Raw genomic sequence first — 14,636 nt, 5'->3', positions numbered from 1 at the left:
TTATTTTATCCACATTCTTAAATATGTGTCACAGGCTAAGCACTTTTTTTGGCCATCGGGGTCACGCGGGGACCCGGACACCTGTAGAGTAATGCGGCAGGTGTGTGTTTTGTCATATTATTATAGTGAATGAATTTTTATTTCTTTTGTCGAGTACTATTTGTACGTCTAGAGTCTCTTCTGAATATTTTGTTCTGATTATTGAGATTCTTTATTCGTATTGTCATCAAAATTGTTTATTCTATACGAAGTGTCATAGGCTGTGAGACCCACGTGTCAGTTTTTTTATTACCCCTCCCCCAACCGACGCCCTCCTCCGTCCCTGCCATTTTCTCTCTCTCTCCTCACAGCTTCTCTCAGGTCCCTCCCGGCGCCCCCTCACTCACTTGGGCCCTCCCGGCGGAGCCAAGGACGGATGGCGGCGTGCGAGGCCGGCGACGACAAGCTAACGGCGGCGGGACTCCTGCGCAAGATTGGGCCTAAAGTGCATAAGGCGCGCTATCACGGACGTTCCTAAAGTCTTTGTATCTCGTGTTGTTTTTTCACCTTTCTACAATCGTTTGCATCCGAAGGCATACTTAGTTATATTTCGAGATTTGTTAATGTGTCAAACCTTCAAATATTTGTTCCATGGTCCAATAATCCACTTATTTGGTACATACGATGGATGTAATATTTTTTTATCTAGTTGATCATAACTTATTTGTTAATTGGCCATCGATCTGAATAATGAAATTTGTAAATTTAGTAGATTGAGATTGTAGAGAAGAAGAATTTACTTGTTTTATTACACCAAAATATAATAGTCCTTGCAGTTATATTACAATGAAAGATATAATATTATGCTAAAGAGTTTTAGCATTTGTTGAGATGACAGCTCTCAACTTCATAATGTAAGATAGAAATCTGAGACATGCATATGGTTATTACAGCGAAACAAAAGAGTTCCGTAAGGGGACCATTTTAGATCACAGAAGGAATGGATATCATTTGTCATAGTTTGTCTGAGGCTTAGCAATCCCTGAGGAACTATTGTTTCTCAGTATAACCATATCTCATAAAATGGCGTGAAAGACCAACTCTGAAGTTCAAACCAATAGAAACTCCATGCATACAAGCAATGAATCATAGACCTGTTTCAAGTTTCCTCTAGATGGCTGTGCATTTACTGCAAATTTGCAAATGAATATATACCAGCCTCTTCGTCATCTCCAATCTTGCGATGTCTCTTTTCATGAAAGAATGGACACAGTCAAAGCATCCTTGCAAGAAACAATTAATTCATGATGTAACCATGCATGACATACTAAATTGCATACGCAGGAATTAATAATTTTTTGCATGAATGCAAATTAACAAGAGACTAAAATCTTTGTTGTACCATTTTTGCAAGAGAAGCAAAATCATATCTGCTGCAATCTTTGTAATCAAGGTTAGACTTACCGTTATCATCGAACAACAATGTCACTATTGCCAAGGAAACACAAATAATTATATCTTCTCCTGAAGGGGACCAAAACAACAAATTAGAGCTCAATTAATTGAACAAACAAATGCAAGAAAGTATATGGCATTCTGATCCGTAGTGCAAGAAAGTCAGATGAGACAACCCTTTTTTTTTGGGGGGGGGGGCGGGGGTGGACTCTGTTAACTTACCATTTTGACAGCATACAAGTATAATTTTATTTCCAGCGAGCAAATTCCTCTTAGCAAAGTCAATTGCCTTTGAAAGATTTTTCATTGACTGAAAATCGGTCATCCTTTGAGCCCTATCATCATTACCAGCATGAAGTAAACAAATATTAGAAATTCTTATATAAAGGAAAAGCACATATAGAATGGTTTGATTACCACAATAGATAGCTCAAGGCAAGAATTTTCTAATGAATTAGAAGGTAACTTTGAGGTGATGTCACAGTTCAGTATGCAGTCCACACCAACTAAGGCATCTTCATCTAAACAAAAGTGCATAACGCAATAACTATCATAAATAGTGTGATGAATGAAATATGAAGGATTCTAAGTGCAACTAAACAAAAGTACCTAACTTAGTTCTTTCCTTGGAAAATGTACTTAGTTTAGTTTGCCACATAAATAGCTGAAATACAGAATGATTCTAAGTAACTGAATGCCACACAATTACAAAGAATTGCAAATAATAATGTGATCCTTTATAATATGAAGCGTCCCCTCATAAGAGAAGACTTAAATGTGTTACAAACATCAGTCCCAGAAGGCTGATGACACATTTATTACATCAGATGGTTCATTACCGTACAACTCTACGCGGTAGTGAGCAGAGAAGCGCCACTATCGCGAGGATTACAATCCGCACACACGCTAGGATATTAAATATAAAAAGAAGATCATCAGAGTCTTGCGCCATGCGGTATCTCCTGCGGGTGACCCTAATCCACAGGCAAGGCTGGGTGCAGGACGGTACCCTACTCAACGTCCTTTGGAATGAAGCCTGGGTCTTCCTCTGTAAAAATTAAGAATGAGGTGAGTACAAACGTACTTAGCAAGTCCAACCACACCCACGGAGGGGGTGCAAACAGAATAAAATGCACACAGGGTAATTCAAGGATAAGGCTAGGGTTTGTTTTGCGGAAAGCAATATTTTATGCAGGGGTTCATTTGAAAGAAAGCATTTTCCAAAAACCAGTTTTCTTGTACCGAGTAACACGAGGGGTTGATCCACATAGGATCCAAGTTTTAAGCTACTACCGGACTCCTCATCCGCCGAAGCACACGGCACAACTGCCGGACACATTTCCAAAACAACTCACGCCAACCCATGCCACAATAAACACTAGTTATGTGACCACACCGTAACTCGCCCAGTACCGTGGGCACGGCTATTCGAATAGATTCTTAACTCTGCAGAGGTGTGCAACTTTACCCACAAGCGGAGTACCACAACTCGACCACCTTAGTGTCGGTGCAGATCCCAACAAAGCCATTACCCACCTTAGCTAGACCTGACTAGCCATCACGGGATGCACCAAGGGGTCATTGACCTATCACAGAGGTTGTAACCGGGGCATAAGTCACACAGAGCTAATCCCTTCTCCTTGATCACCCGTTGCTCTCAGCTCTCCTGATGGCTATCAGACTAACTAGTGGGGTTTATGCTAAGCCGTTGCCCATACAACGGTCGAGTGGTTTGCACGATAGTGGAGTTAGGTGAGATGACACATCAACTCGGTCCTTAGGGGTGACAAGATGGATATCTCCCTTCCTTGCCCTGCCACACAGGCACGAGCACACCAAACGGCAAATCACACAGAAATGCCATCCATCCCGTCTAGACACATCTTTCGAAATCTCACTTTTATCCCTTCCCACACACACACCCCTTTTCTTTATAAAAACAAGTCGTATTGTGTATAAGATCCTAAGCGTTCTAGCAGCGATTAACGTCCAAACAATCACATTCATACATTAATCTAGGTGGTCAAGGAATGGTTATAACAAATCAAGGGGTGGCTATCCAACCGTGTTTTCATGCAAGCAAAAGATATGCAACTTTGTAAAATAGGCCAATGGGTTGTGTTTATAAAAACTAGGACAAAAGCATGCATCAAAGGATGTGATTGAACTTGCCGTCTTCGAGGCCTTCGGGGAGGTCCTTGTCGAAGCACTGTCCTTCGGGCTCGGGGTCGCAGAACTGGTCCTTGTTCACTGGCTCGCAGTATTGCTCGTCAACGGGATCTCCTTTGTTCAAACCGTGATCTACGACGCATACAAACAAACACACAATCAAGAAAAGAGATAAAAGTTTTATCGTTGAGCTCGAATCGGAAATAATTAAGATATGGAGGTAGGAATAATATTTTTGGGTGGTTTCTCAATGGCACGGCCTAAAACTATATTAGAAAAGGCGTGGCAAAGTTTCGGGTCGATCGGAGTTGTTTTGGAGCATGAAATGATAAGTTAACAGGTTAATTAGGGGTCCGAGGGCTCATTTGCGAATTGTTTTTTGGAATGGAAGGGACTTGGTTGTAATTTCTGGAAAGGTTTGGGTTATTCGGGAAAAGGGTAGGGTCCTATTTATAATTAAGTTTATGTAGTGGAGTTTTTGTTTGTGATTACCATAAAGGACAGGGTTTTATTTGAAAGAAAACCAAAGATGGAAGGGTTCTTAATTAATTAGAGAGAAGGAAAGGGGGTTATGGGCTAATATGCCCTATCTTCTTCCTCCCCACGCGCTGATGAACAGGGGAGGGAGAGGGCTCACCGGCGGCGGCCCTGGGCCGGTGGTCTGGGGCTCTAGGGTGGCCGGGATCATGGGGAAAAAGGAGGTGGAGGCTTGGGGGTTAGATTCCCCTCTCCAATTTCGGAGGAGGGGTCCTGTAGGAGGGGTGCGGCGGCCATGGCCGTGGCGAGCGGGCGGCGGCCGTGGGCGGCGCAGGCAGGGGTAGCTCAGGGTGCGTGGTTGTGGGGGAGGAGGGAGAGGAAGGGCTAGGGCACCTACCTCAGCCCTTGGCTCGAGCAGGAAGACGGCGGGGCGGGCCGGTCGCGGGAGCAGGCGTGGCGGCGGAGCGGTTTCGCGGCGGCGGTGCAGCTGCACCTCGGGAGAGGACGTGCTACGGTGGAGGCGGTCGTGGAGCGAAGGAGCGGCGCTGGGGGCCATTTTAAAGGCGAGCTAAGGCGGTGGAGCGGGAGGGGCGGGTTGGTGCCGTCCGGCGAGCGGCGCGGCGAGCCTTAATGGCGCTCGGCCGCGTTCGCGTGTCGGGGAGCAGCGGGCGCGTCGAGGGCGGCGTCGACGCGACGTCTCGGCAGCGGCACGGTGTAGGAGGGAGGCAAGCACGTGGAGGGCTCCAAGGGCGCTGTGTTTGTCGCGGGGCGGCGGCGCTGTGCGGCCGGCGGAGAGGGCGGGTGCTGTGCGCGGCGGCGTGCGCGCGAACGGCGCTGGGCGGAGCAGCGAACGCGTTTGTGCGGCAACGGCTTGCGCGGCGAGCGGCGCGGCACGGTGCACTCGGGAGTGAGGGCGGGCGCGCATGGAGTCGGCCGGCGCGGCAGGCGGCTTGGCGCGCCGAGTGCCTCGTGCGTGCGCGTGCGCACGGGCAGCCGGGTGGCGCGCGCGTACGGGGCGAGGAGCAGGGGCTCGAGCGTGCGCGGCAGGGAGGAGAGGCGCGCGCGGGGCAGGTGGCTTGGTGTGGCACGGCCGCGCGCATGGGCGAGCCGGTGTGCGCTGCGACAGGGGAGTGCGCGTCAGGGAAGGAGGGGCGGCACGCCGAGCGGGGGTGGCGGGGCGGCCATGTGCGGCAGGACGCGAGGGGCACGGGCAGGCGATCAGGGGGCCGGTGGCAGGCGGGCCGAGCCGTGCTCGGGGAGGAGAGAGGGAATGAAGGAAGGAGAGGGAGAGAAAAGAGAAAGAGAGAAAAGGGAAAAAAGAAAAGGGAGAAAAGAAAAAGGAAAAAGGGAAAAGAAATGGAGAAAAGATATGAAAAATGGGAAAAAGGAAAAGGGAAAGAAAAAAAGGGGGGCGAGTGCACGCCGGCGGCGATCGCGGCCCCGGTCGGCCTCGCTCGGTGTCGGGCATGCGTACGCGGGCAGACAGGGGAGGCGGGGTACGCGTGGCGCTTGCGGTCAAGCGGCACTCGGGTGCACGCGGCAAGGAGGAGAGGGAGGAAGGAGAGAGAGAAAAAGAGAAGGAGAGAGATTCGCGGCGACGATCGCGAAGGGCGGTCCCGCGTGGGCGACAAGCGGCCGTGTGACGCGGGATGGGACGGCGGTGGAAAAAAAAGAGAGGAGTACGGTCAGCGGAGAAAAGGGATGGAACGACAAATGAAGTCGGGTGTCGGTATGGCGGAAACCTCTGGGGAAATTAGGGTTTAGAATTAATTGAGCTCAACGATGAAAAAGAGTTTTTGAAAAATTTTAGCGTGTGATTTATTTGGTGAATTTTTCGGGTCGTTACATAATAGCAGCACGGTACAAGACAAATATTTGACAACAAAAATGCCATAGAAAACTTGCAGGAGTCCAATTAATCATTATACCTTGGAGAGTACATGATACTGCAAGGTTTGATGTTCCAATCTAGAAGAGAAGAGGACCATTATTGGGACATTATGCGTCTGTTGTACTGGTACTGGGATCCGAGTTCATAGGCCACATCTTCAACTTTGCCAAAGAATTTCTCCTTTGCCAACAGAGCTCCAAACATCATGTCGTCACTGGAGCATTTTGTCGAGCACCTTGCAGGCAGCAATTATGGCTTGATGTGAGCTGCAGTTAGAATCAGAAAATGGACAAATCTTAGTCAAGACTGTGAAGTTGGGGATCAAGGGGGCACGGAGTAGCCCCGTCACTCCCATGGGCCAGGTATGGCCGCTGCTCCCTGCTGCTTCGTCCAGGCATGGCACAACCATGATGGAGGGAAGGCGATGGCCGAGTGTTGGAAAAAGGTCTTAATAAAATGCAAGGCAGCAGTGCGCAGGCCCGTGCACGCAGTTGGGGGCGGCGGAGCGCCGGCCCTCGTGCACAGGCAGCAATGACGGCGACATCGCACAGCTCCGCAGGCAGCCGCGGTTTCCCATCTCCTCTCTGATCGCGCGAGGTGGCCCCTGCTTAGTTCGTAGCTGGTACTCTTTGGCAGGCAGCGCCGAACTCCGGCGGCGGCGCGGCAGAGCGGGCAGCACAGGCATCCAGCGTGCTAGCTACCTGCAGGCTACGAGGCCGTCGGCATGCCAGGCTGCAGTGGCGACGCGGAGGCCTCGGCGGCGCCCAACTAAAATAACGGCTCACCGTGCGGCCGTCACCGCAGCCAGCGGCGCTCGGGTTGAACTACCTCAAACGAAGTCTAAACCGCCGCCGCCGCCGTCACGTTTGGCCCCGCCGCCGCCGCCGCGCGCGACGGCCGGCCTGCATGGGCGAGGGCTGCCCGCGGCGCCGTGCTGCCGTGCGCCCTTCCCTGGCTCGGTCCCTCCCCACTCTCCCCTCTCCTTCTCTCTCTCCCCCGGGCGCGGCCGGAGCTCTGGCTGGCAGGGGGCGACACCTCTGTCGAGCATGGTTCACCTAACCGACCGGTCTCCGGTAACCGCCAGGCTCCGGTTCCGGTTTACCGGACCGGTTGCACCAGTTACCGGTAGAAACCGGTCAAATTCAAATTTAAATTCAAAAAACTCAGTTCAACCGGTTCGTACCGGCAGTGGCGAAGCCAGCCCAGAAAATGACCTAGGGCGGACTTTTACGATAAAATTTTTGTACGACCAGAGCGAGACGCCGAGACTTGCTGCCCGGCTGCAGGCGCCCGACGGGCGCCGAGATGGGGCTGCTGAACGGACGGGCGTGGAGTGGCGTCGCGCAACGGCATTGACACGCCAGCGTGAGCGCCTGAGCGGGACTGCAGGGGGGTAGATGGTGAACTGCCGAAATTGGCAGCGGCATCTGGTGGCAAGATGCGGTGCTGGGCTGGGGCGCTAGGTTGAGCCACTTAAGAGGCCGCAGCCCACTCGACCTCGCGTTCGGGGGGCGCTGCCGCACCGCCATGAGCCCCTGCCGGAGTTGAGAACGGGGATATTGTCAGCACCCACGAACCAGAGAAAGCATCTCCTACTATGGGCCGCCGCACCAGGAAGCCTAGTGTCTGTCTTGGCGCGAATGGGTTCGCTAGATGTGCCTGCGCGCACGTATCAGGTCAAGTCCATGTAAACGCAAGAGAGTCGCTAGTTAAATACTGAGTGCGTGCGAGGAGGAATGGTATCGAACAACTTGTTTGAACTCTTACTCCTTTCTCAAGTAATCTATTCTGCGGAAGCCAATTTCCTGTTCTCTTATGTTCTTCCTATGTTTTTCAGATCCATCATTCTTTCTCTTTTTCTGCTACCTCTACTGTTAACAAATATACTCTAGACTTCACTTAGAGGGACCTAGGGCGGCCGCCCTGGCTCGCCCTAGTGGTGGCTCCGCCACTGCGTACCGGTATACCGACCGGTTAGACCGGTTTACCGGTCTGTTTGACCAGTTTACCGGCCGGTTTGAATTCAAATCCAAATTTAAAATCGCATGTGTAACCGGTATACCGGCTGGTTAGACCGATTTACCGGCCGGTTAGACCGGTTTACCGGCCGGTTTGACCGGTTTACCAAGTGGGCCTTAATGGGCTGTCTCATTTTTTTCTTTTCTTTTTTGTTTTAACTTTAAATGCCCGAAAAGTATGTTAAACGAACGAATTTTTGAGAAAATTTGACACCATTAGATTCGTTGCACCTTGAAGTATTTTTAGGAATTTTTTGGGAATTTTTCATTTTTTGGAATTCAAATTTAAATTTTGAATTTGGGCCGGTTTGGTACTGGCCCAAACCGGAACCGGACCGGTTTGACCGGTAACCGGTCAAACCGGACCGGTTACCGACGGTTCGGTTAACCCTCATGTCGAGCAGGGGCGCGGCGGCGGCCTCGAGCGGGGGCGCGGTGCGGCATCGGTCCCGAGCGGGACCACGAAGGCGTGGCGGCGTCCATGAGCACGGATGCGTGCGGCGGGCGCGGCGGATCCGCTGGCGGCCGAGGTGGCGCACGCCGGCAGCTCGACTCGGCTTGTGGAGCGCGCGGCGGCGTTCGCCGCGGCCGAGAGCTACGTGCGATGCCGTGCTGGCCTACGCTCCTTTGCTCCCAGCGTCGCCCTGCAAATGGTTTGGGCTGGAATAACGATAACAGTTTGGATTTTGCTTTAGTTTCAATTGGGCTGGATGCTAATAAGCCGACACTGCAAATGGATTGGTTTGGTTTGGTTTTCAGGCCCACAGCAGTTTGTAACGGTTAGTAACCATGGGCTGTAATTTTGATGCGATGGGCCACCAGCCACCTGCAGCGACACTCGAGAGGGAGAACGACTCTGTTTCTCCGTCCCTCAAACCCTCGCCTCTGCCTCCTGCCACCGCCGCCGCGACCCATCGGGATTGGCCACAGCGTGACGGCGGGGTCCTGACCTCGCCCACCGCCGCGGGGGCCGCCGGCGCCGCCGCGGGAGGCGCGGCTGTCCAAGGACCAGGCCGTCTCACTCCACCGCAAGCCCGGTGCTCCTCGGATCTCTCTGACAAGCACCCCTCACCTCCGGTATGCACGCATAGATTCGTCAGTTCATTCAGTTGTTCTTTTGTTCTTGCTATAGTTCTCACTTCTCCCTTGTTGAAGGCGATGGGGGTTCGCCTCTGCTACTGATGCAGTTGAACTAGTGGATGGCGATGGGTTATCGATGGAGCGGCCGTCCATGGAGATCTCACCGACGTTGACGCACCAGGCCTTGCGCGCGACCTCGCCGTCGGCTCCCTGCGCTAGCTCCCCGAGGTGCGACGGGCTGGGGAACCACCCCGGAGACGCCGCGGAGCCGTCCGCCGTCGACCTCCATCCACCACCACTAGAGCAACAAAGTTTAGGAAACGGGTTTTTATTGGCTCAAACTATAGTTTGACTAATAGTTTATTATGTTATTAATGAAATGTTTGGGCTGGGTTGGTTTACGATGGTGGAAGTTTGGGGTGGGTTGGGTAATATTTATTTCTCTTGTATGAATGGATTGGTGTGGATACAACTCGGTTCCCGGCCTATTAGCAGGGCGATCCCGCCGTCCCTCCTCTCTCTCTGTCCAGTAAGCTCGAGCTGGGGGCGAGCGAGGCCTCGCGACGCTTGGCCGGCGGCCGGCTCGTGGGGCGCGCGGCGGTGGCTGGCAGGAGGTGTGGTGGACTGCGGGTTGATTTCAGAAAAGTTTAGGGGCTTATTCGAAAACAAATTTGTGAGAGAAGAGTGGACGGCGGATTGTATTTCGAGAAAGTTCGAGGACTTTTATGTAAATTTATTGAAAAAAGCAAGATTCGGACGGTCGGGAGCGGCTGGCGACGTGACGCGCTCCGAGGGTAGGGAATTGGCCAGGAATCGTAGGGTAAGATTTTAGCGTGAAGGAAACCTATAAAAAAACGGAAAACACTCAAATTACCCCCCAAAAAAATGCAGAGCGAAGATATAAATCACGAGGTAGCGGTTGTATCACTGTTCAGCAACACGCATGTAAACGTATGTACTACTGCCATGTGGTTTGCAGGTCGATCTTATGATGATGATATCATAATCCAGGCTTGGGGGCGATCCTGGGAAAAATTCGAAGATAAGTTTTGCTGCGCTGAGATCCCAGAGTCCAGCAGGCTTGGGCCGATCCTGACCGCAGAAAGACAATTCCAAGAGAACCGCGCGTAGCGCGGGTGGCAGGAGCCAGTGGGTGGCTTCCTGCCCACCAGGGTTCGAGCCTCGGACTCGCCTGGTGTCGCACCGGGGTTTTTCCCAATTTCTCCCGCTGCAAGTTCTGCAGCTGTTGCCTCACGCGTGGATGTGCCACAATGGTCAGGGTGACGTGCCCGTCACGTTCGAAACCTGGTTAACTTCGGATACCTCTCAGCCACGTGCAGTCTCTTCATATAGGGGTAGGTCTAGCTTGCACACTAGGGCGTGAGTGTGTGAGTGTGTGCGTGTGGTGATGTGAGTTAGTGCGTGAGTTCAGATACTACAGCTTGTATTAATAGCTGTATTGAAGAGTTGAGGCATCTAAAAAAAGAAAGACAATTCAAAAAAAAATATTGGCGGCACTATGCAACAGTCATGGTCATGGACCTCGTTTATGGGCCTTGTTTGGTTAGTATTCTAGCGGGCACGTTTCCCAAAAAAAATATAATTTGCATGGAGTAGTAAATGAAATCTATTTATAAAATCTATTCAGGGATGTGTGTAATTTTTCACGACAAATCTAATAACGGTAATTAATTGATAATTAGCTACAGTGATGCAATAGCCATCCTCAAAAGACGCGATCAAAAATCTAATTATAATCTTCAGGGTTCCTAAAGTAATGGTTGTGAAGTTGATTTTATAAATTAATTTTATTTGACACCGTAAGGTCATGATTGCATCGGCACCACGAGTTTTTACAATCGGCTTGTATTAAATTGAGTTTCCAACCACTTGGATTAAAATGTCAAGCGATGCCAGGAAGGACCAACCCAACCTTGTTGCACAGAGACACGGGCCAATGTCATCAGAGCTAGCTAGGCTCCATCGGTTGTCGTGCCGCTTTTCTTGGTGGCATCATCATTCTTCTTCTCCGGAATCATCCCTCAAAAAAGAAGGCCGCGTTTAGTTTGTGAAAAATATGATGAAAAGTTACTGTAGCATGTTTCGTTGTTACTTGACAAATAATATCCAATCATGAACTAATTAGGCTTAAAAGATTCATCTCATGCTAATCAGTTAGACTGTGTAATTAGTTATTTTTTCAACTACATTTAATATTTCATGCATATGTCGAAAGATTTGATGTGATGGATACTGTAGGAAAAATTTTGGGAACTAAACGGGGCCGAAGTACAAGCACTGCAACAACAAACAAAACGGCGTAGTCTCGGTGGCCGAGGACTAGAAGTACCATAGCTCCTACGGCAACTAAGGTTACCCCAGCCACGATGACAAACTTCACATTTGCTGCTGCTGATGACCCTAGAGCCAGAACTGCAAGCCAGTGTAGCCCCCATGGTGAATAAAATCATCTGTGGCCTTGAATTACAGTGATTCTTCAAGTAGGTGACGAGACGTATAGCCGGTCCTCCTATGGCAAGTAAGGTAACCAAAGTCGTGACCTTATTCAGGGTCGATATTACCAATGCCCAGATGAGAACCACAGCCCCAACTTCAATGGCAACACGTTTCGGGTTGTTTTGCACACATGAACTTGAGCTGTTGGGTTCCTGTGTAGGATCGGACGAGGAGAAAAAAATGCATACAATAAGATGAAGAAAACATCTGGACTTGCGCAATCAAAAATCTTTAATTACACATTCGTTAGAGGGTGGAGAAACCATTACCTGGCCTCCATTAAGCCTTTTGATTATGCATTCCGTGGTAGGCCTTTTATCTCGGTTAACTTCTAAGCAGTTTAATGCAATCAAGACGCAGGTACTAACTTGTTGACTGTAGCCCGCATTTGATAACCTGTTCCTCCATTTTTCAACCACCTAAAATTTCAACAGTAAGTTTATCATGATAAAAGATTGTATTACATGATCGAGAAACGAAACAGAATACGTTAAGGTGTTGACTGGTTCATCTTACACCGTCAGTGAATCCCTTGAAAGATGCCTCACTTTGGGGATACTCGGACTTGGAACCTGTAAGCAGCTCCAGGATTACCACACCAAAACTGAATATATCTGCCTTCTTTGATATCATCCCAGACTCGGCATACTCTGGTGCCATATACCCCCTGCACGATATATACACCATGAAAGACGGTAGCTTGTTAAACTGGAAAAATAAAATACAATATGAACAGCATTCTCTAGGTGTTTCGCATACCATGACCCCACCCATTTTTTCTGTGATAATTCGAGTTTCCTTACTATCAAAGAGCCTTGAAGTACCGAAATCTACAATTTTCGGCACCATATTGTCATCCAGTAATATATTCTCGGGTTTAAGGTCCATGTGAGCAAGATCACGCTCCGTGTGAAGGTAATGCAAACCAGAGCAAATCCCTTTGATTATCTCAAATCTCAGGGGCCACTCGAGACCACATGATGCATCCGTAAAAATAAAACAAAAATGTGTAAGGCAAGAAAATCAATAAATAATTGCATGCCTTTTACATGCGCTTGAGTGGTTTTGTTAGTGTGTCCATTCTATCTAAACTAATAAGTATCGAATCCTATGACCCATGATTCTCACCACCGACACTATATACCCAGCATTCTGAAGCTTTCGATCTAATGTTCCCTGTATTTTTATGTCTTTCCAGAACAATGTTAACAAATTTAAAAAATAAAATTATGAAAAATTAATCATTTACACCAACTCAAATGATTGTGTTAAAATTCTCCTTTCAGGAATATTACTATATATTCACACCTACTCATTGTGTTATTTTGTTTGAAAGTACTTCGATTTATTAGACATTCAACAACATGATTACTGCAAGCAACCATGCAGATGTTTACAGCATTTCTCAATTTCTCATACCTGAAATGTGCTCGCGAAGGCTTTTGTTAGATACATATTCAAAGCATAGAGCCCTTTCTCGTTTTTCAGCCATGACAAATTTGCCTCTTCCTTGGGAGCGTGAATCTGGCCAGGGGACTTGCCATGAGTCAGCACAAATAGCCTTTGAATTGTACTATGTTTTTGTGCTCTAACCCGGAAAGATTTGTAATTAAGTTCTTTCTGGAACTGATCATCATCTAAGTTCGTATCAAGAATCTTCAGCCTCTTCACAGCAATCGCTTTCCCATTTTGAAGGATTCCCTGATCAGTCTCATAGTTTGCGAGATATTAGCCTCTGGTGATTTGAGTGTCTACAATAAGAAGGATAAGGGGGAAATAAACAATTAGCATACCTTGTAAACCTCTCCGAATCCGCCACGTCCCAGCACTCTCTCCTCGGAGAAATCATTTGTGATGCTTTTCAGAAAATCAAATGGCAATTTCACTGGCGTGGCACATGAATCTTGTAGCATTCTGTCAAATTTATCATATTCCCACTGTTGCCTACTAGCTTCACTGTCCACCATCGTTTCATCAAAGAAACTATATGTGCAGAAAATGCACGTTAGTTTCGCTTGAAGATACTGCCCGGACATCAACAGACGACCTCAGATCCTCATTATATTTTCCAACTAGGTGGGAACCAAAACTGAACTTAATTGAAACAGTAAGCTTATATGTAACAGAATGGACAATTTGTGTGCCTTAGGACAAGATGTTTAGTTCAAAACGGAACTAAGCATCTTGCCCTAACGTTAACAAAAAGAATCCAGAGGGAGTAGTATTAGCAGAATGGGACGTGCGTTTCAAAAAAAAAAAAACTAATCTCACGTGAAAGGGCTCTGCCGCAGGCAGACCATCCAAGGTGAGCTCCAAGCACCTTGGCGCTGTTAACAACTTAGAACTGGCTCGTGCCAATCAAATGGTCTAGTGGTAAATTTTCAATTCATGTCTGCACGTGTAGAGAGATAGAGAGAGAACCTCATGTCGCTTCCCTGCAGGGCCTGTACCGGCGCCGGCGCCGTCTCCTGCGTGCCCGCCACCGTCTGCACTCGGGCCAATGCCGCGGGGCTCGTATCCGAGACCCGTGCCTTCCCATGGACTAGATCACAGCAAGATCCATGGATGGATCCCGACGAATCTCCGCTGTGCATCCCCGCCATTGATGGCAAAAAGGGAGAGAGCCTGTGCTGCTTGAATAGCACCGCCGCGCATACACTGGACTGATGTTATAATGATTGGTGGAGGTGAGGCTCCACGGAAGAGTGTAGAAGTGGAGACTTGTCATGGGACGGTCCAAGTTGTTAGTCTCTCAGCAGGAGCGGATTTGGGTGTAGGGCAACTAGACCCACGGTCCTAGTCGCAGCCCAAAAAATCTCTTATGCCTCTAATAATTTAGGAATTTTTTTTTGCCTCCCTCAACTTTGAACCGAATTTATTTTTCCTCTTTGGATCACAAAATCGTCCGTCCAGCCTTCTCAGACTCATAAAACCGTTCAAATAACCTCCCTGAGCGGTTTGAGGGTGAGGTGGCAGCGGTTTTTCTAATTTTTTTATTTTTTTATTTTGAGTAAATATTTTAAAAATCACAGTAAATCACCAAAAAATCA

At 48.9% G+C, this 14,636-nt stretch overlaps 2 protein-coding genes across 5 annotated transcripts; both read right to left on the bottom strand.

The window, feature by feature from the left end:
- Positions 1–1,087: 1,087 nt before the first annotated feature.
- Positions 1,088–6,583, bottom strand: LOC120670784. 4 transcript variants are annotated; one of them, XR_005673368.1, is made up of 4 exons: positions 6,066–6,583; positions 1,657–1,769; positions 1,444–1,503; positions 1,088–1,262 (listed from the first exon to the last, which is right to left on the bottom strand). XR_005673368.1 is itself a non-coding variant. In XM_039950931.1 (4 exons), exons 1-4 carry the CDS (start codon positions 6,020–6,022, stop codon positions 1,150–1,152), a joined length of 300 nt encoding a protein of 99 aa, XP_039806865.1. In that variant the 5' UTR covers positions 6,023–6,580; the 3' UTR covers positions 1,088–1,149. The 4 variants fall into 4 exon arrangements, 2 of the variants coding, with proteins under 2 accessions (XP_039806865.1, XP_039806864.1); XR_005673369.1 differs by lacking the exon at positions 6,066–6,583 and adding an exon at positions 1,852–1,870; XM_039950931.1 differs by having other exon boundaries at positions 6,009–6,580.
- A 4,730-nt stretch (positions 6,584–11,313) lies between these two features.
- LOC120671141 (cysteine-rich receptor-like protein kinase 21) lies at positions 11,314–14,316 on the bottom strand. The gene is made up of 6 exons (XM_039951397.1): positions 14,008–14,316; positions 13,380–13,569; positions 13,006–13,287; positions 12,103–12,253; positions 11,856–12,005; positions 11,314–11,738 (listed from the first exon to the last, which is right to left on the bottom strand). Exons 1-4 carry the CDS (start codon positions 14,187–14,189, stop codon positions 12,131–12,133), a joined length of 777 nt encoding a protein of 258 aa, XP_039807331.1. The 5' UTR covers positions 14,190–14,316; the 3' UTR covers positions 11,314–11,738; positions 11,856–12,005; positions 12,103–12,130.
- Positions 14,317–14,636: the final 320 nt, after the last annotated feature.

This window comes from Panicum virgatum, chromosome 4N, assembly GCF_016808335.1.
Source record: "Panicum virgatum strain AP13 chromosome 4N, P.virgatum_v5, whole genome shotgun sequence".
NCBI lineage: Eukaryota > Viridiplantae > Streptophyta > Magnoliopsida > Poales > Poaceae > Panicum > Panicum virgatum.
Note: the sequence above shows the minus strand (reverse complement) of the source record. Positions and strands in the feature narration are given on the sequence as shown.

Bases quoted from the DNA above. Each gene is read 5' to 3' on its own strand.
- LOC120670784 (XM_039950930.1), bottom strand. From the start codon at position 1,971: ATGCACTTTTGTTTAGATGAAGATGCCTTAGTTGGTGTGGACTGCATA. The intron at 1,770-1,900 runs GTTACCTTCTAA...TAATGATGATAG, and splicing joins AACTGTGACATCACCTCAAA to GGCTCAAAGGATGACCGATT. The intron at 1,504-1,656 runs GTAAGTTAACAG...GGTCCCCTTCAG, and splicing joins ACTTGTATGCTGTCAAAATG to GAGAAGATATAATTATTTGT.
- LOC120671141 (XM_039951397.1), bottom strand. From the start codon at position 14,189: ATGGCGGGGATGCACAGCGGAGATTCGTCGGGATCCATCCATGGATCT. The intron at 13,570-14,007 runs GTTCTCTCTCTA...CTGCACATATAG, and splicing joins CTGCAGGGAAGCGACATGAG to TTTCTTTGATGAAACGATGG. The intron at 12,254-13,005 runs GTATGAGAAATT...TATATCGTGCAG, and splicing joins CCTTCGCGAGCACATTTCAG to GGGGTATATGGCACCAGAGT.